Source organism: Nipponia nippon, unplaced genomic scaffold (assembly GCF_047370975.1).
Source record: "Nipponia nippon isolate SJK-2023a ecotype South Korea unplaced genomic scaffold, ASM4737097v1 scaffold_3, whole genome shotgun sequence".
NCBI lineage: Eukaryota > Metazoa > Chordata > Aves > Pelecaniformes > Threskiornithidae > Nipponia > Nipponia nippon.
This window is the reverse complement of record NW_028262347.1, coordinates 64,352,165-64,376,479: the sequence shown is the minus strand read 5'-3', so window position 1 is coordinate 64,376,479 and position 24,315 is coordinate 64,352,165. Positions and strand designations below refer to the sequence as shown.

General features: G+C 41.3%; 2 protein-coding genes across 5 annotated transcripts in view; one reads left to right on the top strand and one right to left on the bottom strand.

The window, feature by feature from the left end:
- BRAF (B-Raf proto-oncogene, serine/threonine kinase) overlaps positions 1-22,956 on the top strand; it is an 89,777-nt gene extending 66,821 nt beyond the window's left edge. For 2 of the 4 annotated variants that reach the window (XM_087763774.1, XM_087763775.1), the window contains 7 exons: positions 743-919; positions 2,418-2,464; positions 3,041-3,159; positions 3,935-4,066; positions 6,607-6,741; positions 7,632-7,785; positions 14,268-22,956. In XM_087763774.1, the coding sequence (XP_087619900.1) occupies positions 743-919; positions 2,418-2,464; positions 3,041-3,159; positions 3,935-4,066; positions 6,607-6,741; positions 7,632-7,785; positions 14,268-14,290 (787 nt within the window). In that variant the 3' untranslated portion in view covers positions 14,291-22,956. Of the gene's footprint in view, positions 1-742; positions 920-2,417; positions 2,465-3,040; positions 3,160-3,726; positions 3,787-3,934; positions 4,067-6,606; positions 6,742-7,631; positions 7,786-14,267 lie in introns of those variants that run through there. The other 2 variants (XM_087763777.1, XM_087763776.1) reach the window with 2 other exon arrangements.
- A 36-nt stretch (positions 22,957-22,992) lies between these two features.
- NDUFB2 (NADH:ubiquinone oxidoreductase subunit B2) lies at positions 22,993-24,315 on the bottom strand. Its single transcript, XM_087763778.1, has 4 exons — positions 24,159-24,315; positions 23,929-24,073; positions 23,754-23,852; positions 22,993-23,072 (listed from the first exon to the last, which is right to left on the bottom strand). Exons 1-3 carry the CDS (start codon positions 24,227-24,229, stop codon positions 23,778-23,780), a joined length of 291 nt encoding a protein of 96 aa, XP_087619904.1. The 5' UTR covers positions 24,230-24,315; the 3' UTR covers positions 22,993-23,072; positions 23,754-23,777.

Sequence of the window (24,315 nt, the reverse complement as noted above, 5' to 3'; positions counted from 1 at the left end):
TTTCACAGTGTATCTGTAGATTCTTTCAGGCCTTGAATCTACTGGGACATCTACTGAGATAATCCTCTCTGCGTTGTTCCTTGTGAAGTTTTTGTCTGGAGTCGCTCTGTCTTTGAAATAGGTTTGACTTAATCTGGCCAAATCTCTGTGGTGAACTCCAGTCTCTCCCAGTGCTGTTTGGAAACAAGTTTGTATCATGACCTTACTGAGGTACAGTTTTCACGCCTGTTTCCATCCTTTCTTGTATGCTGGCTCCATAGAGAGTACAAAATTGTTGTCAAATAAAGCACTAAGAAAAACAGAAGCCTTGTCAAGGAAGTGTGTTGATGGTTTCTGAATGAAAGGGTTGTCCTTCCTGGAAGCCTCTGAGACTGGAATTTCATTTTGGATGTCTTCCTTATGGGTAGCAACATCTCATAGCTGGACTGGGGTTACACAGAAGCAGACCTGCCTGCAGACCATCACTGTCCCATGGGGACCTAGTGGTAACAGCGTCTTCTGAGCAGTCCTGGGCTGGGCTGCTTGCAAAAGCAAGAGGAAGCAGTGCTTACCCCAGAACAGTTATTCCATGGCATTATGATAAGAAAGGGTAACTGCTGGAATAATTCATTAAACTGAGTCCAGCAACAGGTTATCATCTTATCTTAGTAAAAGCCGAGATTGACCCAATTTAGACTGTGATAGATCTGCCTGGGTTTTTCATGATCTGTCTGATTTCCTCCTGATTTTTTTTTTTCAACAGGAAAACACGACATGTGAATATCCTGCTTTTCATGGGTTATTCAACAAAACCCCAGTTGGCTATTGTTACACAATGGTGTGAGGGGTCCAGCTTATATCACCATCTACACATCATTGAGACCAAATTTGAAATGATCAAACTAATCGATATTGCACGACAGACTGCACAAGGCATGGAGTAAGTATCGTATTACTTGTTTGCAAATGAGCATGGGGGCAATGTTTACTTATCCCCTTCGCACTCTGACTGACATTGTCAAATAAGGCCAGCTATCTGCTCACTTTGCCAAGCCCAGGGTCCTGCTGTGATGATCAAAGCATTTGGTGAAGTGTTTATTATTTTGATTACTAAAATAGACTTCGTGGGTTTTTTGGAACATAGGGAATTACAAACCATCAAGGAAATATAGTCTTAGATAGTAGAATAAAGATAATTACAGTGTAGTTAAACTTTCAGTCTTGTGAGCAAAGATTTCTGTTCCAGGCTTTATGATCTTCACAGTGCAGATAGGCTTATGGTACGAGGTAAAACATAGTTTAAAAAGAAAAACGCTGTGAATGAAAGGACAGATTCCTGTAAGATAACACAGAAAGCACACAGCCCTGTTAGCAAAAAGAATCGATTTTTTCTCCTTTTCTTATAAGTATTGTAGCTCTCCAAATAATAGATTTCAGCATTTGAAGAAAACATACCTATTTTGTTCTAAGGACTGTAAGTAATCCTTACTCACATAGAGGGCAATTGAGTGAGTTAGACTTTTCAAAACTAGCCCAATATTGTGTGTCAAAATCAGAACACTGATGTAACATCAGAGAAATCGCCCTCCAGCTGGAAAACTGCTATGATGATTGCAGTTAATTGTGCCGTTTTTCTACTGAGTATTCTGTTACATTTTCAGTCAAGAGGTGGGGAGGTGTTTGCAGCAACCAGCCTCAGCCTTCTGTCAGCCTGCTCATCTCCCCAGGCTCCCTCTGTAGGTAGTGGAGATGCAGAAGCTGTTTCATGAGCGTGATTCAAAGCAGAGACGTAAATTGGGGCTTTTCCAGCAGGTTTGTGCCAATCTCCTTGACTAAACAAAGAGCCATGGGAGACTAGTTGCCTAATTTAGGCTATATCTATGCTGTGGAGGAAGTACTCTCCTCTGTGTTCCCTGCAATCTATTTATCCAGTCTGCAATCAGAGGATCTTTTTTTCCAGTCCCATACTAAAAAGCAGTCAGCATACTTTAGTGCACACTGAGACTGAGAAGCACATTTAGCTCCCGCAATTTAGAAACACCTGACCTGAAGCTGTGACTAGCCCTCAGTGTCTTGACAGTCACCATTAAGGCTGGGAGGCCGAACCTTCAGCACTGAATGGCGTGTCAAAAACTGCTGAAGTTCTTTTATTTTTATTCTGAATATTGAGTTAGAACTGAAAAGCAGAAGTTGGTGCATAATTGTTATATCATTCTTCAGTAGCATCGGGTTTGAGCTGGAAATCTAAGCTTTTTTTTTTTTTTTTTTTTCCTGTTACTGTTGCAGGAACTGTCATGGGTAATGGAAGTTTTAACACCTCGATAAATATGTGCAGTTTGAGTATCTACAGAATTTGTGTTTCAGTAATACAGTGAATTTTGAGTTGTTGATTAGTGAAATATCATTTAACCTCCCTAACCTATGATTTTCCTTTTCAGTTATTTGCACGCCAAGTCAATCATCCACAGAGACCTCAAGAGTAATAGTATCCTTTCCCAGAGATGTGATTGTGGAACGTGACAGCATTTGGGGGGGGGGGGGGGGGGGCGTGTCTGCCAGAAATGAAATTACTGATGTGAAAAGCTGTTCATTTGTGAATATTTGCTGAGTTGAAATTTTGTTGAGAAGGGGTAATATCACTAGTAGCAAAGTAAGGAATACTCACAATGGCTATTGATGTGATTGCAATAATGTAGCAATTTTTGTTGTGGTTATCACAAAGATTTTTGCATTGTTTGGTTTCTACATGTAATGAAAGATTACACCAGTTTACTCATGGAATATTTTCAGGTCTTCTCATCCTCGACATTTCAAGAAAGTACTTGGCATTTCAAGAAAGCCATTTGGGCCATGGTCTGTTCAGCACTGGCCCAGTCATTATTTATGTAACCCTTAAGTACCATAATCCACCATGCTGGCTGCTTAGAACCTGTATGATATGAAAACCTTCTCCAGTGGTGGTGGATGGTTAAAACTGTTATGTCTAATGGTGCACATTTGTAGCTCTTGTAGGACAGGACCAGTACCACTTGTTCGTTTTCCCTTAACGTTTCCCCCTTAGATATTTTTCTTCATGAAGACCTCACAGTAAAAATAGGTGATTTTGGTCTAGCTACAGTGAAATCACGATGGAGCGGATCCCATCAGTTTGAACAGTTGTCTGGATCTATTCTATGGATGGTAAGCAAGGGGGAAGTGATGTGTTTGTTTAAACAAATTTAATTGCCTTTGGCCAAAGTTTCTAAGACTATCCCTCCAGCACACTGACCTATACAAACTGTCTTAAGCTGGAAAAGACAAGCAATAATATGAAGTACTAAATGAATGCTTTTCAGTTCTTCTTTAAGCATATGTTTTCCAGTAGTCAGCAAAAAAACTGTAGTGTCTTCATCCCTTATTCTGAGGTTTAAACTGAAAAGAAAATGGTGGCTAAGGAAAAGGGGTATGATTAATCCAGGGTTGAGGAGAAGCCATGGAAAACATCCTGCAAAGAAGCAGAGGAACTAGCTCAGCCAAAAGTAAGATGCTCTTAAGTTTTAAGGATTCAAGCGTGGTTACTCTCAAGAGGTCGTACAACTTGCTTAAGTCTTAAAAAGTATAGTTACAACCTCCTATGCGACTCCATTTTCTCCTTTTGTCCCTGGAAAAACTGAAGGCTCTGTTAGTTAGCATTCTTTTCAGTGTCGTTATAACGCTAGTTTCAAAATAGCTTCTCAGCCCAAACAAGGTCATTTTGTTCTGTTGTAGAGGAATGAAGGGATCACCAAACTAAAACGAACCAATGGATTTTGAGATTCATGCCAGCATCTACTCTATGTTAGGACCTGGTAACATCTGAAGGCAAGAGTGGGCCTTACACCTGTTGTACTCTGGACAAGTCCATGTTTTGTTCCTGGTGTGTGAGGTGCTTCTGACGTGGTGAAATAAAAACTAATTCTTTCCTTTTACGGTACAGGCACCAGAAGTTATTAGGATGCAAGATAAAAACCCATATAGCTTTCAGTCGGATGTGTACGCGTTTGGGATTGTTCTTTATGAATTGATGACTGGACAGTTACCGTACTTAAACATGAACAACAGGGACCAGGTAAGGGAAGGGATTGACTTCAGTCAGCTGTGGCCTGAAACAGAGATAGATTCAGCCTTGTGAAGTGCATATTCTGATGTTTTGTGTGTTTGATTTGTGTTTCTGATTCTGATGTTACGGGATTACATTTCTACGTTTTCTAGATCTGCCTCAGCCACATAGCGCCAATTTACTTACTTCTCTTGAGGTATTTTTTTGTTCTTTTTTACTTCAAGTATAGATTTTCAGCTTCTGAGCTGGTTGCCAGGATACTTATTAGGGAGAGAGCAGGTTACTTAATAGTAATCTAGTTGAGAATAGTTCTGCAAAGGCGAAATGATCCTCCATATGTTCAGTTATTCCTCTTCCCCCCTGCCTTGCATTGAGTAATAGTTCAGCAACAGGATTGACAAAATGGAACAGCAATCGTCTCGCTCAATGTTTTATATTCATTTCAATCTTGAGAAATGCACGCACCATCTAACTGAATTTCAGGATATCAGCATTTCTCAAATCCTGCTTGATGGAGTATATGACTTTACAGAGTGTGTGAATCCTGTAAGAAGATTACTTGATTGTGAACAAATATTCCTTAAGTCTAATGATACCACATGCCTGTAATATATCTCCACAGGATAGGCACGTTTGCGAAGGCATATCTGATTCATTATTTCTCTGTCTAATCTGAAAATGGTACCTATGCATCAAGATCTTTGGTGTAAACTATTCCATGTCTGGGTGGTGATATATTTATGTTGTATCTGTGTCCGCATCCCTTGTTTTTTCACTGTCAGTACTTGAGAATTGCAACCATAGCAACGTTCATCTGTGAATGCCATTTTATAAGGCTGCTTCCATATTTGTCAGAACACTTCATCCCAATTCATCAAATTTGGAGTGACTCCTTTTTTTTTTATTTTTTTTTTCTTTTGAAAGATGAACCCAGTGTTGTGGGTGCTCACAGCTGAGTGCTGAAACAAATTTTAAATTGCAAATGAAGCCAACATATAAAATGTGATCTAATGTCTTGAGTTTGGTCACTCCCAGTCTATTGTCTGAAAAGATGTAAATATTCCTCACTCCGTGTTGGTGCATCTACATCAGCTACTATGACATAACTATGAATCTTAGTGAGCAAATCATTGTTCTTGTTACACCTAAGAGTGTTTCTCTCAACAGATTTTTCTAGACAGACTAGGACTGTTCTTGTAGTGATATTCTCTTTTCTCTAGTTAAAAGTTTAATCCCTGTATTATTTGTAAAGATAATATCAGAAACATAAATAATAATGAATTTTGAATCATTTCAACTTAAGTAGTGTAATTATTTAGAAAAGAGGAACTTCAGGATGATGGTAAGTGTCATTGCAGCAGAGGTAAGGGATGGGGTAGACAAGTCTTTACTATGAAATGCTGCTCTGGCACATGGGGATTTCTAAAGAAACCATATGGGAGTTTTATACTCCTTCTTGATGCCAACACAGATGCGACTGAATCAGAAACTTGAAAAAGGACCAGGATTGTGTTAGTATAAATAACGTGTATAGCTTGCTTGAGATGTGGCATTTTTCTGTTGGGTTTTTTTGCCAGTGTCAAGGTATGGAATAGTTACACTTCGTTAAATATAAGGTATGATACACCTGCTGGGTCTGTCTGAGTATTCAGAAAAGGTAGTGATTATCTGCTGCAGCATGAATGGATCTTTGATTAGCTAGTTTGAAAGGGCTTTTTAGCGTCAGCGCAACTGCAGTACTCAAACCACATTGCATTTGACCTTGGCTTGACGTGATGATGTTTGATGGGTTTTTTATTATATCCAAGAGAACATTAACCATATTTATGCTTTGCTTTCCTGCTTTCTATTAGTTTACTTTGGTTTATGTTTAAGTTTTATCCTTCGGTGAAATATAAGCCTTCCATGTTAAAGGAATTACTGTAAAAATACAAAGCATGTCTGTCTCTTCTATAGAAGAGAGGCAGTTTCTCTTTTTCTTTTGTGTGGGTTTTTTTTTGGGGTGGGTGGGGAAGGTGGTCAGATGTCAAGAATAAGCTTTTTTGGTGGAAAAGTATATGAAGGAATGTATTCTTGAAAGGTGAGGGTTTTTAATATCTGAAGTCCATGTGTTTCTTAAAATACCTTTCAGTGTGAACTTACTGTTGACTTATAATATAAAACATAATATTTATTTTTACAGAATATTTATTTTTAGGCATTCTGTTCCTGCCACAGAGTTGCTTATTCTTGTTTTCGTAACAGTTTTTTTGACACCGAAGAACCGTTCCTGAGATGGTTATTGCTATAAATGGTAACCATTTACTGGTGTTCAAGTTTCACAGAAATCCCTCATAGGAGGAGGAGGAAAAACCTAATTCTTTCTCTGGGCTGAATAGGTTAGCAAGCATTACTCTAAGAAACTTGGCAATTTAAATGCCAGTTGTTTCCTGGGAGCAGAAAGCTTGCTGCCGGGACTAAAATGGTCTAGCAAAGTGTTCATCTTTTGTTACTGTTTGTTTTATGGACTGATCTTCTTCCCCTTTCATCTTTTTTCGCCTTAAATAAAGATAATTTTTATGGTTGGACGAGGATACCTATCTCCAGACCTCAGCAAAGTACGGAGCAACTGTCCAAAAGCTATGAAGAGACTAATGGCAGAATGCTTAAAAAAGAAAAGGGATGAGAGACCCCTTTTTCCACAGGTGAGAAATGTTACTCTTTAGTTCTCAGTAGACTTTACAATTCAAATATTAAAGATCAGTTCTGAACTCACTAGCCAGTTGAAAAATTTTTTTATTAGTGCTATAGCATGACTTCGTAAGAGTACTGGTTCAGTACCTGGTTAGTGCTGTTTAATTAGAAATGTTTATTTTTCAATTCAAAAAGCAGGTATTAAAATGACTTGTGTAGTTGGAAAAGCATTTCTGTGTGGGAGAGAGTTTCAACTGGGAGAGAGTGAAATTAATCGCAATTAGACACACAAATTAGAACTTGTCGTGTATGTTCTCAGAAATCTTTATACCCCTCTCCTTGCTCTCCCCCAAGCTTTATGAAGGGAAACTGATAGTTCTCTCACAAAACCTGATTTATCATGCCTGCCGAGGAAGGTTTGGATTCTAAAAGCGGGGGAAGGGGGGGAGAATATATATATATATATATTTTTTTTTTTTTTCCGTTTCGAATGTAACCAAAGCGTTTTCAAAATTAAGGAGCTCCCCCTGCTGGCTTTATGGTAAATGGTATTAAGCAAGCTGCTGCCAAAGCTGTGTTTATTTGCAGCGATGGTAGGTATAGGTACTAGTGCATAAACAAGGAGGCAAATAAAAGGCAACTGTGTTCATTATGCTTACAGAGGGAAATCAGTATGCCCTTTTAAAGGGGAAAATGAGACAGTTTCTTCCCAAAATGTCCTTTTCAGCTTTTTGAGAATATAAACATCAGAGTGCAATGCAGTAATCTATTTTTGAAAGTTTCTGTTTAAATTTGTGCATAAATATTTTTCTGTAGTTAATTGACGTTCTGTCTTTGGTTTTAAGAGACTGTTACAACTTTGGAATAACAGATTTGATCACTTATTTTCTACTTGTTTTAGATTCTTGCCTCCATTGAGCTTTTGGCCCGGTCATTGCCAAAAATTCACCGCAGTGCATCTGAGCCCTCATTAAACCGGGCTGGCTTCCAGACAGAGGATTTTAGTCTATATGCTTGTGCTTCTCCAAAAACACCCATCCAAGCAGGGGGATACGGTGGGTTTCCAGTACACTGAAAAGAAATGTGAAAGCGTGTGCGTGTGTGTCTGTGTGCTGGTGTGTTCCTGTGCGTGCAACACGTGTACGTTCTCAGTTCCTACCGGCTATGTTTTTAAGGTTTACTGAGGGAATGAAGACTCACTTCCTAACACTGGGCATTGAATGTCCCGAGCACAAAGTCTGTGTTGGTAAGGAATGCCCTGGGAACAGCTGACACAAGAAGAATTATAAGGTCACATAAGAGAAATGGGGAAAAGTCACTTCAAAACAAGCAAAAATCCTCTTAAGGTCATTGGGTGTCATTTTTGCTTGCCTGTGTCATTTTTGCCTAGTTTATTGGTTGGATTTAGTTACTCAGGAGTGTATTTGATTTTAATCTACTCAAGCTATGGTGTTTTTTTCTTTTTACTTCAGTTGAGCTTGTTATATTTGAGCAATAGGCTTTAGATTCCTCAGTTAGTAATGCTACTAATATGTGGGAAACAATTGGAAAAATAAACTTAGCTTCAAGGCTGAGCACAGTCGAAACTTCTTGTGGTCAGCAGAAGTGAGCAGATACAACACAGAATCCAAAGAAAGACCTTAGTGACCTGTGACTCTTATTTTGAAAGTTGAAGTTTAAAATAGTGCTGTTTAGAGAACATCTCCTCTTGCAGAGGAGTGGTGGCATGGGGGTTTTTTTACTTTTTATTTTTGCCTAAATACTCTGACCTGCTGTAGTTTAGACCATCTCAAAATGTTCTGTTACAATGCAACACAGAAGAAATTCTGAATCTGCTTTTGCTAAGCTGCAAGAATATTACTGGTAATGGTGCCTGTATTCTTCAACTGACATGGGTTTCAAAATTAAAAAAACATTTTAAAACTCGAGCATAACCAAATACTTTAAGAGAAAAAAGCTGCTAACACCCATAATAGGAAAAGAGGATTTGAAAGAGCAGTTGTTTTCGTGGAAACCAGTATTATACCATGAATTGTGTAAAGATGAAATGTTTTAATTACTTTAATATTGTTAAGAATACCACTGAACGTGCTTCTGTTCAGTGACGAGTTGTTTTTTTCACTTCCATATGAAAGCTGCTAGTTTGACTAAAAGTGAATCAGCTAGAGTAGATATCTAACTGAGAAAGCTAGACACCTTACTAAGATCCTGACAGCTCACTTTAAAGATTGTGTTTTTCTCTGGAGCATTCCTCTGGAACAGGTGAATCAGAGTAGTGGTTCAGGTTGTATCAGTCTTTGATGCCAGATATGAAAACAATAATGTTATTGACTGTATTCTTGCATATTTTGAAATCAGTTATGTGGTTTTCTTTGTTTTAAACTGCTAAGCTATTAATTTTCACAGCTTCTTCTGCATCAGAAACAAGCCAGTGCTGCTCTTGTTAGGATTCAAGGCCCAGGAGTGTTCTTAATGGCTTCTGATTTGCATACTTAGAGAAGTTTGCATGTTGCTAGCAATAGGTTTTTGAAATAGATCAGGAATTCAAAAAAGGTTTTCTGCTGTCTGGCAACTGAGCCTTTTAAAACAGGAGGCAGAGTCGGAGAGCTTGAAGAGATGCAGGCAATTTCTACGTTTTCTGGCTGGATTCTAATGGTCTTTTTGGCTTCTGCTGTTGGAACAGTCTGAGAACTACCTCTTCTCATTTTGTTAGTCAAGAATATTCAGCTGTTGAAACCTATCTCTATGGAAATAGTTATGGAGGACAAAAGTTGTTATTGTTTTAGAAAATCTGTTTCCAATCTTTCTGGTAGCTTCACCACATTTTGGCAGGCTTATCTTAAAATGAGAGCAGGATTTAAGTGTGTTTTTCCCCTCTTATTATTTTTTTTCTTTTTTATTCTAGACAGTGAGGAGGAAGCTTCTTAAGCTTTGGGGTATGGTATTCAGTACAGGCCACAATGCCCATCTCAGTAAGAGCAAGAGGATGCTGCTGGGTCTCTTGCAGAATGTAGACATGTGGCATCCCACACAGAAAAGGTTTAACCACACGGGGAGTTACGGAAAGTACAGAACCATCATCGCTGCCCTGCCCAGGCTAACTCTTTTTCAGGTCTGCCAGATCAGTTCAGACAAGTTATTCCTTGGAGTAGTGCTGTCCTCCTTGTTGTTAAGATTGTTCTTCTGTGCTATAGGAACTACAATGACGGGGGGAGAAATGCTGCCCTCCTTAGACACGTTTGGCCCCGTTTCCCGCTGTACAGCCAGTGCATTAGGCTTCTTCCCGTGTCACCTGTTCTTACGTGTCGAGCACGCTTTGGGATCCATGGCCATAACGTGATCTTAGCTTCTCACTAAACGTTTTATGCAGCCTAAAAGGAGGCTGGTTTTTGTGGATCATTAACTTTATCTCACATAAAGGCATTTAGGGGTTTAACTTTTGTAGTTTGTAATTGCTGCTTCAATGAGATTTGGGAGCATATGTAGCATGACGATGCCTAAATACACCTGTGGATTTGGGTCAGTGTTCTTAAAGATGCAACTCAGCTGTATTGTTTAGAAACAGATACCTATCAGTCCTGAAAACAGGTCTGTAGGGTCCCAGGCTTTTCTGGAGCGGTAGTTTATACTATGTGAGATTCCTTTTTTCTTTACTTCCCTGCATCTCGGCATAAAAATAAAATCTGTCTTGGTACCTTGTAGAAGGACCAGATCCTCATAAGCACTGCTGTGTATTCTTCTGAGAATACTTATTATCCACATCACGGTGTGTTCCAAGTTTTTATGTAGCCAGTGGATGGTATCCATACTAGAAGTTCAGCACAAGAACCAACAGAAAACTGCCTCTTTGTCATACTTTTTTCTGTGTCTGTGAATGTAATCCAGGCAAGGTGTTGGAATTTGGTGTTTCCCTTTAAGTCAGTTGTTCTCTGCTTGAGTAGACAAGGCAGGCATCGGCCTGGAATGGAACCATTCTTCTCCTTACAATTCTTCTGAGAAATATGGCATCTACCCCAGGATAAGGAGTACAGTTAAGATGTCTTGCATATACCTTAGTGACTTCAGGAACCCATATTACTTATAAATTTGTGAGAGTAGAGATTGGTAACTGCATCCTAAATCCTTCCAGGAATAAGGGGCAGCAGGAATAAGGGGCAGCAGGTTCGCTCAGAACCTGCCCTTATTATATATTGTTTGGACACAACGTGAAAGAACTTGATCATCTTTTTAGTACAGATTTTTGAAAGTGTGCATTTAAAGTAGTTTCCACTTGCTTTGCATGTGATGAGCGTTAAAAGACTGTAGCAACTAGCTTGAAAGGGCTCTGTGAGAAGCATAGATTTTCAAATGCTATCCATCCTTTGGAAAGGAATTTCTTTGTTACCAGTCAAAGCAAGTCTCTGAAGTTCTGCTTGATAAAAGGCACATCAGATGTCTGACTCACAATGAATAAAAATGTCTGGTGTTTTTTTCACATCCCAAATGGCTAAGTATGTGGTTTCATAGCTTCGTGGTAAGGTAATCTCATTTGGAGCGGCCATGGTCCAGCTCCTTACCTTTGCTCTGGCAGATACTCTCTGATTCCATGAGTCTGTTCCACACAGTTGAGCAGGTTCCCCCCACCACCAACAGAGCAGCTCTTCAAAAACTGGTTAGAGAACTCTCCTTGCCCACCAGCCTGAGCTAGCATTTGCTAGGTGAGCTTCTTGAGCCATCTTGCCTTAGCGCCAGTGTGGCCCGACGGGCAGGTCATTGCTCTACAGCTCAGGTCAGGAGGGAGAGTGGGACTGCAGTAGTCCCAGTTTAGATTAGCATTGGCCATTACAGAATGGTGTCCAAAGACTTAGCAGGGCAGAGTCAGGTTGATCCTGTTCCTGCAGGACAGAGCATATCAGGGCAAATTCCTAAAGCTGTCTTTGTTTCCTCCATTCATTGCTCTCAGGCAAGACCTTCCTGTCCTGCTAGGAAATGGTGAATCCACAGTTCAGGTTACTTCATTTATCTGTATGCATCTAAGTCTGAGGAAGAAGTTGCCTGTGTTCTCTCTCCCGCTTCTACATATGGGGTTTCTTTCAGAAGATAAAAGACCTGGCTACAGGTATTTTACATCTTCAGAATAGAAAGGGTGACATAAAGTGTTTTAGCTGCTACTCGGAAGGTCCTGTCAACACGTAGCAGGATGAAGGATTCCTGTACGTGGATAGGTATAGCCACCTACATTCCTCATCTAGGGAAAGCTCTTGCTGGTAGCTGCATTTTATACATGCTCAATCAACGTAATCCCTTTATTAGATGAGCATGTTACCTGTTTTGGTCTCTTACTGATTTGAGATCGGATTAGCACCTGAATTTTGAAAGGGGAGATTTAGCATTAGCTTGTCAAAAAAAGTCTTTGCTAAGGTTTTATTTAAATGGAAGAAAAGTCTGAAAAACCACCTTTTTATAGCTACCGTTCTATCTATCTGAAATGCTTCTTGACTTCTGATCCTGTTTTTCCATTACCCTTTCCCAATTAATCGTTCATCTTTTATCTTCTGAAATCCCTGTACAACTATTAAAAGCTGAATTATTACCAGAAATGGGCAGAAGGACAAGATGAGTAATGAGGGAGCAATCTCTTGTTTATAAATTGATCTTTAATCAGCAGTTTAGGAAAGCAGACTGAAAAATAAATTAAGTAGAGCATGTTTTGAAAGCGTAGCTAAGCATGAATGTCATTCTTAAAAATTAGCCTCGCAGGCAATACTTGATGACTTTTTTGTCCTTCTTCTCTTTAAAAAAAAAAAAAAGTACAAAAATTGAGGTGTTTCTAGAAGATACTGTGAAGAGAGTTGAGAGATCAGTGAAATGTGCCAGAGGCAAGCAAGAAAAATTTTCAGATATTTAGAGTATTTTAGAGCAAGGGTTTTATCTGTTGGTAGAACTAGTAAAAGAGGCAATTAGACCCATTGTAAAGTTTTTATTCTTTTTGTTGTTATAACTTAAACCTACCACCACTGTCTCTCAAGACACATAGAGCCTGAGGTCTGTCACAGCCCCCTGTGCCAGCCACCCTTACTTAGCCCTTGGGTGTACTCCCTTCTCATTTCCCACGATGCACAGGGCCCACTCCCTGCTTTCTTCATGTTCGCTTAGATCAGCTGGATCAGCTGTTCCTACCAGGCCCTGTAGATGCCTTTTCTTCCCCTCCCTGTGCAGACTGCTGATCACTCCTCTTGGCTCTCTTCTTTATAGAGCAAGACATTCCATGGAATTAATGCTATCAGCCTAAAATTCTGTTTGCAGGGATATTTCTAATTTGTTCCCAATATTCGGAATAAGAATCTTAAGAAAAAATAAAGCCAACAAAACACTTGATCTTGAAAGGAGGGAAGGACACCAAGATAGGGAGCAGTTGTTTGGATGTAACGGCACACAACGCGCTCCTGTTGAACAGAACCAAGGGTCTCTTCTGTCTGCTTATCGCTCCTTCATTATTAGGAGAGCTCTGAGGAGTGCTGTCAAGAAAGGGGCATAAACTAACCCAAAATTCATGTGGAAACCCAACACGGGGAAGTTATATTTCTTTTTCTCTCGCTCCTGAGTCCTTTTGGGTAAGCATAGTTGGACACCCCTCCCTAAAAATCCTATAGAATACAGTTTCTTTGTGGATGTCAGGGAAAGTTTTTGGCCGAAGTATAAGATGAAGAGAACAAGTATCTTAGTTTTGGCTTCTATTCAAGGCTCTGGCAAACTTCTTAAGACTTTGGGCAGCGATTTTACCGTGTGCCAGTTTCATCATCTCTGAAATGGGACTACCAGTCTATCTCACGGCATGCTGACACTAAATAAACTATGTAGAGTTTCAGGAGATCATTGCATGTGAAAGCACTGCATAGAATTATTGTTTATTCAGCAGTTCTGAAGAAAGCATGGGGTTGCTGTATTTGTTGTGCTCCCTATTAGCGAGGCCTAATTTCTGGTCTGGGAGTGAGTAGGCAATCTCATCGTTCTTAATTTTTCTCACCGTAGGTTGCTACATTGGCCTCTAAATCAGATTCTAGCATTCTTTAATACTGGTTTAATATTCAGGCACTTTACTGTATATAGTCTTTAAAGGTTACCGGGTATGTCAAGTAGTTCTTAGTTATTAAACCAGTTTTACAGCAGAGTAGAAATTAGTTTGCAGTCTGACGCATTTATTGCAATTGTTGCTTTTCAGGAGGCTGTATGTGCAATAGGGAGTTTAAAGTGAAATTAAACTGACGCATTTTATTTTCAAATGCATGACGAGTTAGACTTTGCTTGAACTTTTAGACCTCTGTCCTGGGAAGAATGGGTACAGCTTGCTTTCAAGAAATTCTTTTTTCGATAAAATATGCTGGGTCTGTATTCAGTGTTCTCTCACTATGTATTCTTTTGTGCTTTAATTTTAACAGTTTGCATTTTTTAACATCTTTTGTATTCAGCCTAATGTTCAACTAGTCTGCAGAAAATCTCTGACCACCTAGTAACTGAAATCACTTTTTAAAACCAAGCTCTTGTCCTCCCTCTACAGGAGAATTTGCAGCGTTCAAGTAGCCACAGCACCATGGCAGCACCCACTCTGTTATTTTAAGTCTTGTGTTCCTACAGTTTCTTAACATCAAAACTCTATTCTGCTCCGCAAAACCTAAAGTAATTTAGAAAAGATATCCATAAGCTTAAAAGTGGAGCAGAATGGAACTGCCAGTCCAACACAATGGGAAAAAGTACCTTTTTGGGAACCAGAATCCTCTGCTGCCAGTGTTTCTCCTTCAACACAAACCACCACGTGCATTCGGAGACCCGCAGTGGCTGCCTGTGCTGTTGGCATCATTCCCAGGAGAGAGGAGAGGGCGCTCGTGGTGTGACTGTGGTGCTCGGGCATGAGGGGATGGAACTGCTGCTGCAACTTAGGAGACTTGCTTTGGATGGTCTGCCGGTCGGCTTTCTTCCTCTAACAGCGTACCATCAGAGGCTGAAAATCTGATGAGTACTAATTTAAAAGAATCATCCTCCGTTCTGTTCTTTTTTTTTTCCCTGGTGTACTCACTGATTTATGAACGATGCAGTATCCCCTTTTCACTGTATTACGATGCCAAACACCTAAATCTGTCTATATTATTGGGTTTTATTCCAGTAAAATTAAAAGTGTGGGGTGATGGGAGCTGGAGAAGATGTTACTCTAAAGGCGAAAAGGTTAATGTGAAGGAAAAGGGGATGCTGCTGCACCTTTTTTCAGATTTACTTTATCCCTTCTTCAAAAAACAACCACCAACCTTAACCTTTTTCCTTTTCCAGTATTTTCTTGGTGTGTGCATATACAACATCTTTTAGAAGGATTAGGTAGATCCTTCTTTTGTTGGTCCAGCAACAAACTGAAGTTTAAGGAAAAAAAAAATGTAGCGAGATTGTCCTCTCTTTTTTTTTTCTTTTGTATCATATGATACAATGTATTTATCAAAGATGCTACCACAGCATCTGAAGTCTGTAGAATTCCTGATACAGACTGTGAATGGTATATGTACCTACTTTAAAAGTTTTATTTTAAATGAGGGTGCAGGTTAATGCCAGGTACCTTACCAATATGTAATGTTTTCATAAATGGGGAAAAAAGTTCTCAGGTTGAATTGAATACAAATATAAAACCCCCTAGAATTAGACATTCCAAAAATTATGTTTTGGTACTTTCAAGAGCTTTTTTTAAAGGATTTTTATCCTGTTAACGAAACATCCTCTGATAAGTGTGTGTATAAATGTGGAGCATCTTGTCCTAATGGCAAGTTGTTAGATCAAAACAAAACGGTACTTGCTGGATCCACGCTGACTACTTCTCCTCTCATTGCTTTCTTCCCCGTCATCTCTTCCTGTCCGTTTGTCTTTCCCTTTTGTACACTTTGCAAACTAGGATGAAGGTGGCGGTATCTCCATTAGAGTGCTTTGTTTTCCTGTCCTCCAGTCCTGGTTTTCAAACGGTTGGTAGCTTTTTGACAAGTTACCCAGTCAGGGAAAAAACAACTCATAAAGTTCTGCACATCGTTTACCTCTAGTAGAATATCTTGTGATGTGATCTGTTTGCAGAGTTCTCTGGTATGTGGTATTATGTGTAAATTATTTGTACAGAGGCAAGTCAGACCACATTAGAAGGAAATTCAAGCTCAGACAGAAGTTTTCAGAATTTGACTCGTATCTGCCCTGTACCACTCCAGGTGAGGCAGGAGAACCGACCCCCCTCTAGCGAGGAGGTTCTTGCTGGGGGAAGGTGGGGGGTATTAAACAAAATCATGACAAATAAATGAAGGAGTTAAATGTGTGTGAATGTGGTGTCCGTGCTAAACATGGGTGTATTGGGTGAGGACACTGTCCTCCCCTCCCTAGGAGAGTTTGACTGTTTCTGTCTGCAGAAGGTTGCTCCCAGGCAAAGGGAGAAACGCACATTGGTAGTGGAACGTGCTTTTAAAACCCTGGAGTTCTGCGGTGTTGCTGGTAGACTGTTACGTTTGTCAGTAAATATTTACTGGGGTTATAGGGACCGAACTAATCTGAAGTGGGAATTATAACTGAAATACTGTGTATTCATATTAATTCCACAAACATTAGCAAGACAGCAATAGCGAATGACTTAATAGTCACTACAAGAATGAAGTGATTCATGTTGGTACATGAATAGAATTGATTTTGTGTACAGGATGCATTTTAAAAACAAAAAAAAAAAAAGAAAGCACAATTTTTTTCTTGTCTGCTGTGGGTCTTCAGATGCTGTAAGGTTTTTTTTTCCTTATTGAGATTGGCAGGAATTTAAATAGTAGCAATAGCCACTTCCCAGTGTGGAGAAGCTAACGAGCGAGCAGTGGTGTGCAGACCGGTGAAATCGGAGTGCTCCCCGGTGATCATCTGAGGCCAATACCTAAGAGGTGGCAGGAGCCTGGGGCCGCTGGGGTCAGCAGGCAGGTTGAGAGCATTTACAGATCCAGACTCCCAGGGGGTGAAGCAGTCACTGCTCATTCTCCTTCCTCCCCGCACATTGCTCCAGCCCCTGGATGGGCTGCGGCCTAATTTGTACGTCGGGCATACTGGAAGTTAATGTTCTCTTGAAAGAAACTGTTATCGGAGCAAGTATGTACAGGTGGTTCAACAGTCATTTATTTCACAGAGCGCGTTAAAAGCCCTAGTTTCCTTCCACAAGGTCATGCTGGCAGAAGATTGTCTGCTACAATATAACTGTTAGGAATTTCATTCTATCTTTGCTTAAAATGAACTTATTTTTATGAAGATTCATTACCCATTAGTCTACAATATGCTTCTTGAGCCCATAGGAAAAGCACCAGGAAAATTGCTATCCTTGTCCATGCAAAGCACTTTATAAGTAACACATGATCTCTGGGGTGTATTTTTTATTGGGGTTTGTTTGTTTGTAGTTTTGTTTTTCTGGGTTTTTTGGGGTTGTTTTTGTTTTGTTTTGTTTTTCCCTGAGGAATGTGCAAGTTGTTTGGCTGCTGTTTAGAGAAGTCCTTTCAGGATGCATTTCTACTGGTTTTCACGTTTGTTTGTTTCCCTCCAGATAGCTGTAGTAATGTGTGTTTGTCTGTAAGAGGTCCCACATAATACTCATGCAAAACTTTGGAAGAAATTTGGTTTGTAAATAATTGGCATTATTAATTTCTTTCTTATCTTTTCCTTCAGGAGTTTTTTGGGATGTCTTGCATGCCATCAGAACCAGTCTTAAAGGTGCCCTGTAGATGTTTAGTGAATGGGGAGATAAGAGTAGACACGAACTGAGTGCCCTGCGTAGCAGTGGGATGAAGGAAGTAAACTGAAATGACCAATACGTTCATGTCCGTTACACCAAATTTCTTAAGTTTCTCTGTGGCGTCCCAACCACAAGCACATGCTATAGTATGGAAGTGTTAGTACATATTTTGTGTGCACGTGTTGGGACAAACATCTAGACAGTCATACTGCTTTTAGCTCTACAGTATCTAGTATCTAGTAATTATTTGCAAAACTACCAGTATCCAATCCCAGCTATTTGTGTCTTTTATTAACCGCACATACACCTTCCCCTCTGCCTTTCCTTTTCCGCACCGTCAGAAGAGGCCTGCTATCTGTCACATCTTCCCTGTCAGTACACGATTGTTTCCTGCAGCGTATTTTCTGGAACTGGACATTGTAGTGGAGCTTAAACAAAATGGTATCAGTATAGAGGCCTTGTTATTTTGAAAGTAATTTCTGCGTGAATTAAGTCCTACATGGCCCCAGACACAATTAGCCCAGTCATTTCTTTTTTGCTAAACTGCAGGTCATTAACTGAATCCACTTCTGCTTTTTGTGCTTACCTAAAATCATCTTTTCTTGTACTTGAATGCTCTAGCAGCTGATGATGATGCAGAATGTTTGAGGACAAATACTGCCATCTTACCGTGGCCTCTCAACATCATTGGGATTAGTATGTGCTCATTAGGGGCAGAATTTGGCCTTCATGACAAAAAATGAGGGAAATGCTGGTTGTTGATAAATACCACTTCTTTCCACAAATGCCCGGATTGGGGCGGGGGGCAGAATACACCAAAGGTCACAAATGGGTTTGCTTCTGTGTTTGCCTGGTGATGTAAATGCATCCAGCATTTTACAGAACATTTGGGGAAGCCAGATCCCCAGAAATCTCACAAACCAGTACAAGTTGAAGTTTTGATAGCTGGTGGGGCTAAATTTAGGGAAGAAGCACGTAGACATTTCACACCTTTGCAGCCTATAGATTTCATTCCCTTCTTGACTGTGAGTGCAGCATGTGTAGCACAAACTGTTCATAGTACTGTAGACAACGTGTCTTCTGTCTGTTGAAAAAAGTATCGCCAGTAGCACAGTGCGACAGGCAAAGCTTCTAGGTACAGTCAAGTTCAGTGAAAAAGCAGTTGCATGAGTGGACTGTTACGGCATCGCTTTGAAGGTGCTGGGTGTTCTGGTTTTCTGTTACGCATTTTACACAGAAGTTTATGAAACAAACTTTCTGTTCACTGCAATCTTGTTAATATGTGTTTGCACTTCATATTTGTTTTGGCATGCATTTTAAATATCTTTCTTCATTGCTTCATTACTCCTTACCTAGTAAATAAAATTATCAGAAGAGCAGAGCAAAGTTATTAAAACTTTTCCTTTGCGTTTAAGTTTCAAGGATGCTAACACAGAAGCTACCAAGTCAGCACCATGACAGCAGTAAATAACTGTGGAACTGTGGAAGGAGGAAACTTTAAAAACTGCAGAACATAGAGCACACCAAGAGCGAATTTGGGTGAAAAGCTTTTCTTTAGAAAAGAGAGCTACCAAGACCCTCTGTTAAATGGTTCACATAGGGATCCCCCAAAACAGTCTTTGCAGTTTGCCAAATGAACATGTGCCTTCGCAACCTTAAAAAGTACAACGGAATGTAAACCAGGTGCTTTGTAACTAGAGCAGTGGCTTTGGTTTACTTCTGATGCAGTAGTTTTGTATATAGCTATTACTATAGATAGGTAGTTTGGAGTTGGTAAACTTCTGTAAAGGAGCAAGGGCAGAGAGCATCCCCCAAAATGCCTGTGATCATTTCAAAGCTAGGAATTGAAGGATACCTAATTCAGTTACAGTAAACCTGCTGCTTGAAATCTGCTCTGTCGAAATTTAAATGAGGTTCATTTATTTTAAAAATAAATAACCCCTCCTCTCCCTCCAAAGACGCAAAGATCTTGTTAAAGAAAGGTAATAGAAAGCTCCAGAGGCCCAAAGTGACACTGTCATAGCATCTTGGAATGAGATGGTAGATGAAAAATGAGAGCTCGATGAGGAGAAATTGATGGCTAGTACTCATGTCATCAAAGTCCACATTATCAGACCATACAATTAATTCCCTGGCCCAGAAAGTGCAATTGATTTTTGTCTTCTGGAATACCAGCAGGTTTCCTTAGTTCTTCCTCAGGCCTCTTGCAGTTACTGTTCAGTGATCACATACTCTTATAGCAGGTTAACCATGGGAGATGGTAGGTGCCTTGTCAGCTGAGGGACAACCTCTCTGTTTGAACTGGATTTCTTCAAATTTCAAACCAGTTCTGTAGACTTGTGGCAGTACCTACATACCAGTGTCATATTTAACCTACTTCTCCATGAAGGACAAAATAATTGCGTTTTGGTATTAGTGCTTTTTCAGATCTTTTCCTTTTCTTCTTTGGGGCAAGACTTTGGGCATAATTGCAAATTACAAAGTTCTGTCTAAATGCACAGTTCATACGAAATATCGGACCAGTTTTAATGTGGTTTTGTTCCTTTTAGAAAGCAAAGTGTAAAAACATTTTACTAATGTTCCAGGAACTATCTGGAATCGTTCTGCCTACCCCAAGTTCTGCACTAAAAGTACATGTGAGAAGATGGTGTTTTGTCTGTTTTTAAACAAAATCACAAAGAAACTATTTCCCTAAGAGAAGGGATGGGATGTGTTTAGAAACTTCTGAACTACCTAGGCATTTGCTTCATAGCATCACAGCAGCAGTGCGTTCAGCTCATCCAGCCTCCTTAAGAGCCAACAGTGGCCTGTCCAGTCATTTTGTCTAGTTTGTCGCGTTTGCAGCAGCTGTACTTTAGAATAAGCCTCGTGTGACACATTTACTTTTGAGCGAGCAAAACACAAAAAATAACTTTTCTTTTTTTGTTTGGGTTTGGAAAATGGTTGGGTTTTGTTTTGGTAAACGTCATTCTGTGTTGCATTTGTCTACTCACCCTAGTTGAAAAGAAAATCTGTGTGTTCGGGAGTTCAGTGGAACATGAGGAGAAGAAATGAAGCCCGCCATCTGGGCACAGATGTTAGGTCTAGGGGGCAAAATGGACCAAACTTGGGAGTTGAGTTATTTTGGGATGGTGGGGGGTTCTGACGGCATAATGTAAATTAACTCTGTCTGAAATAAGATGTAAGTGCAATAAATGTGCTTTTTTATTCAAAGCTGTGAACCTTTAGGGGGGAAAAAAAAAAACAACAACAAAAAAAACCACAAAAAAAAAATCAACAAAAAAAATGCACATCATTCCTTCATGAGCCTTGTGTCCTACCTGCTTCCCCTTCCTCCCCCCTCTCCACACTTCTCAACTGACAGAAACCTGACAGTGGCCAACGTGCATGTGTTGGCAACCCAAAATAGCGTTGCTTTTCTTCTGATCACATCTGTTGGGATTGGGGAAAGTCCTGCCCCCTACTTCTTGCCACCCTTGAAATCCCTTCGGGCTCGAGCGCTGACCCGTGCCGCTGGCGCAGGGTCTGCCGCTGTTGGGGGTGCAGGAGGCAGCGCACCTGGGCTGTGCCTCTCCTGCCCCTTCCCTCCCCGCCCCGTTTCGGGTGTAGCGACCGTCTCCCAGGGCTGGGCAGGTGACAATTGCAGAAGTACTCAGTCATCAGCTGCCTAATTGGATCCCTTTTCCCCTTGGTCCGAACACACATGCAGGCTGGCCACTGTTGCCTTCTGTGACTCTGCCTTGTTTTGAAGGAGCAGGTATAACGTGTTTGTAATCTGTTGTGCATTACTTGCACTGTCTCTCTTTCTTACTTGAGCGCATGCCGCTTTTCCTAGATTAGGAAAGGCGCACCGGTCTCTTGGGGGGTTTCCACGAGAGGCGCAATGCGTACGTTTCATTAAAACGTGATGGAAGGTGTAGCCCTCAGTAGCTGGAGCCTATGGGGGGGGTAAGAGAGGACTGGCTTGTTTAAAGTTTATAGATATACAGATCTATAGCCTTTAAACTTGATTATTTTTATATATAGTCAAGACAATGGCATTACCTCATAATACAGAGGCTTGTTTATGAGAGGCAAAGTATCTAGTAAGGAGAGGAAAGGGAAATTTATATACAGATTTGATTTCTTTTGTTTGTTTGTTTGTTCCTTAGTGCAATGAAATGTATGTCCCACCAATTTAAACTCTGTGCTAACACATTCCTTTCAGCTGTATTTTTTTTTTTTTTTTTTTGACCACCAGAGGTTTGCGAGGGGCTTATGACTGCAAAGTAGTAGAAGGTCCAGTCTGGTTACTTAAAAAAAAGCAATTGTGTTAGTAGATTTCCATAGCTGCTTTTTAAAATCTACAATGGAGTAATTGTTTTTGAAACTTGTATTTATTTTTTAATTTGTAACAAAATGTTTATCTTCAGTTTCCTGTTACATAGGTCATGGCAACTCCCCTTCTTTCCTTCTCAAGTTTCCCCTGTAATTGCCAATGCAACTTATTTTTCTTGTTTGCTCCTTCCCCCTTTATTTTTCTTGTCCCTTCATTTGTACTTTGGAGTTTTTCTCATGTAAATTTGTACAATGGGAAATATTGTCCAGTTTGGTTAGAGAGCATGGAGACTTAAAACATATTAAAATTTGATAGCTGAATTCAGATTGAAGAAAACTATTTCTGTGTAAAGTTATTTAAAGAACTCTGTATTATACAAAAGGCAAAAAGTTCTATGTACTTGATGTGAATATGAGAATACTGCTATAATAAAGATTGACTGCATGGAAAAGTCTGAAGAAGATTGTTTATCATGTCATTCACAACCCCTCCACTCCAAGAAGTTCCAGAGGTGCAACTAAGGTGGTTAAGGGGAGTGAAAAATTTACTTCGGTGTCGTTGCTTTAGAATGTAACTCCAGGAGGAAAGAAGAGGGGAAAAAAAGCAAACAAACAAACAAACAAACAAACCACCAAGGGATTCCTGGAGAGTAACCCACCTCCATCTCCCTTATGCTGGACCACTGCCTCCTTGACTGCTGTGCTTAGCCCTAAGGCATTTTTACCTTTGCAGGGGGTTTCGCTTCACAAGGATTATTCTGGACTTTGATAATACCCAAGGGCGATTCCCCCTCACCCCGGGGAAACCTTGGCACCAGCTGGTCTGGGTTCTCTTCAGGGTAACTTCCCCTGCTTCTCTGGCAACTGCTATTTGGTGACAACATTTCAGTAAAATGTCTTTTAAGTTAGCTTCTCTGCAGTTGTAACATGGACAAGTTTTATTTCTCTCCACCCTTTTAGTGGTTATTTGGCAGAGCTTTAATGATGAGATTCTTACCTCCTGTGCATTCATGGAAGTTTTAAATCACTCTCTGAACATGGATGTATCACCTTATTTCTTGGGGGCAGCACATGATATATCGAGCAAGCATTACAGAAGCTCGCGTGGACTCAAGTGCCCCACCTCTAAAGCTGTAACATTCATGCTCCAGAAGTCCTACAGCACTCAAAAACAAAGTACAGTTTAGCTTAGAGGTTGTTTACAGTTAACTTTTATTGAAATAAGGACCAAGGAGCCAAAGCTTTAGTTCCAGGGACCTCTTTAGTTCCAGGGACCTGCAAGTAACAGAAGAGAATCCTGAGAACCTTCTCACCCATCCTTTTCCCACCACTGAGAGCAGGGGAGGGACCTCCTCGATAGCTGAAGCTGTTAGTTTTGGAGCCATAATGTGACAGGGCAGCTTAAGAGACAGGGTAATTAAAGAATTGGAAACAAGTAGGAGTCTTAAACCTTTACGGGGACAACTGCACAGGTCTCTCCCTAGAAACAGAGAGAGCATGTCCTCAAGGTTAGGTAATGCTAGGTCTACAAAGCAGCATAAAGAAAGTAATTTTGAACTGGCAGCCGTTAAGCTACAACTCATCAACAATATGTTGTTACGCTGCAGGCTTATATTGCCAAAACTGGACTACCTGGACTCGAGCATTCAGGTACCCAAGAAAAGAGCGTGTGAAGGCAATAAAAGGTGCAAACGAATATCTGTATTCTGTACAACAGAGATGTGACACATTTACTTTTGGAAGTGCACAAATAATTGCTGAAAGTAGGGTACTTCTACCAGCACCAAGCGAAGAGGGCCGGTAAGCAGAGCCAGGCACGGTGCCCTGGCACCGTATCGCAGCGGGGAGCTCTGAAGCAAAGCTAAAGCCCAGCCCGGGCTCTGTGTGCGCTGGTGGCCGGGTTTGGTGCCCTGCAAAGCACAGCCCGGCCCAGGCGCAGTCCCGCAGGGGCCGTACCGGTGCGCCGCCGGCTGGAGGCGCCTATTCCGCGTCGTCCGGGGGGATGCCCAGCTCCTCGTCCGTCCAGGCCGAAGGGTCGGGGTAGGGGAAGTGGCCCTGGGGGAGAGGCGCGGTCAGGGCGCGGCCAAGGCCCCGGCCCCCGCTCCCCGCCCGCCCGCCGCGCCGGCCTCACCAGCACCATGTCCGAGTTGTGCCAGAAGTGCCAGAGGATCCAGAACCACATGAAGCCGCTGAGGAGCTCGCTCCGGATCACCTGCGCCCGCGTCAGCTCCGGGAACTGCCGGTACCGCGGCGGGATGTGCACCCCGCCGCCCGCGCTGCAACAGACGCACCGCCGCCGCCTCACTCCCGGCCCCGCCGCCGCCACCCGGCCCCCCCGCTCCCCTCGCCCGCCCCACTCACTGCCGCAGCCCGGTCGCGCCGCTCCCGGCCCGCAGCAGCCGCCCCGCCGAGCGACCCAGCGACGCCAGCATGATGACCGCTCCGGCGCCACCCCCCCCCCGCGCCCCCAATGTCACCCTGCCGCCTCCCAACAACGGCCGCGGCGATTGGCCCGCCC

Bases quoted from the DNA above. Each gene is read 5' to 3' on its own strand.
- NDUFB2 (XM_087763778.1), bottom strand. From the start codon at position 24,229: ATGCTGGCGTCGCTGGGTCGCTCGGCGGGGCGGCTGCTGCGGGCCGGG. The intron at 24,074-24,158 runs GTGAGTGGGGCG...CGTCTGTTGCAG, and splicing joins GGCGCGACCGGGCTGCGGCA to CGCGGGCGGCGGGGTGCACA. The intron at 23,853-23,928 runs GTGAGGCCGGCG...CCTCTCCCCCAG, and splicing joins ACAACTCGGACATGGTGCTG to GGCCACTTCCCCTACCCCGA.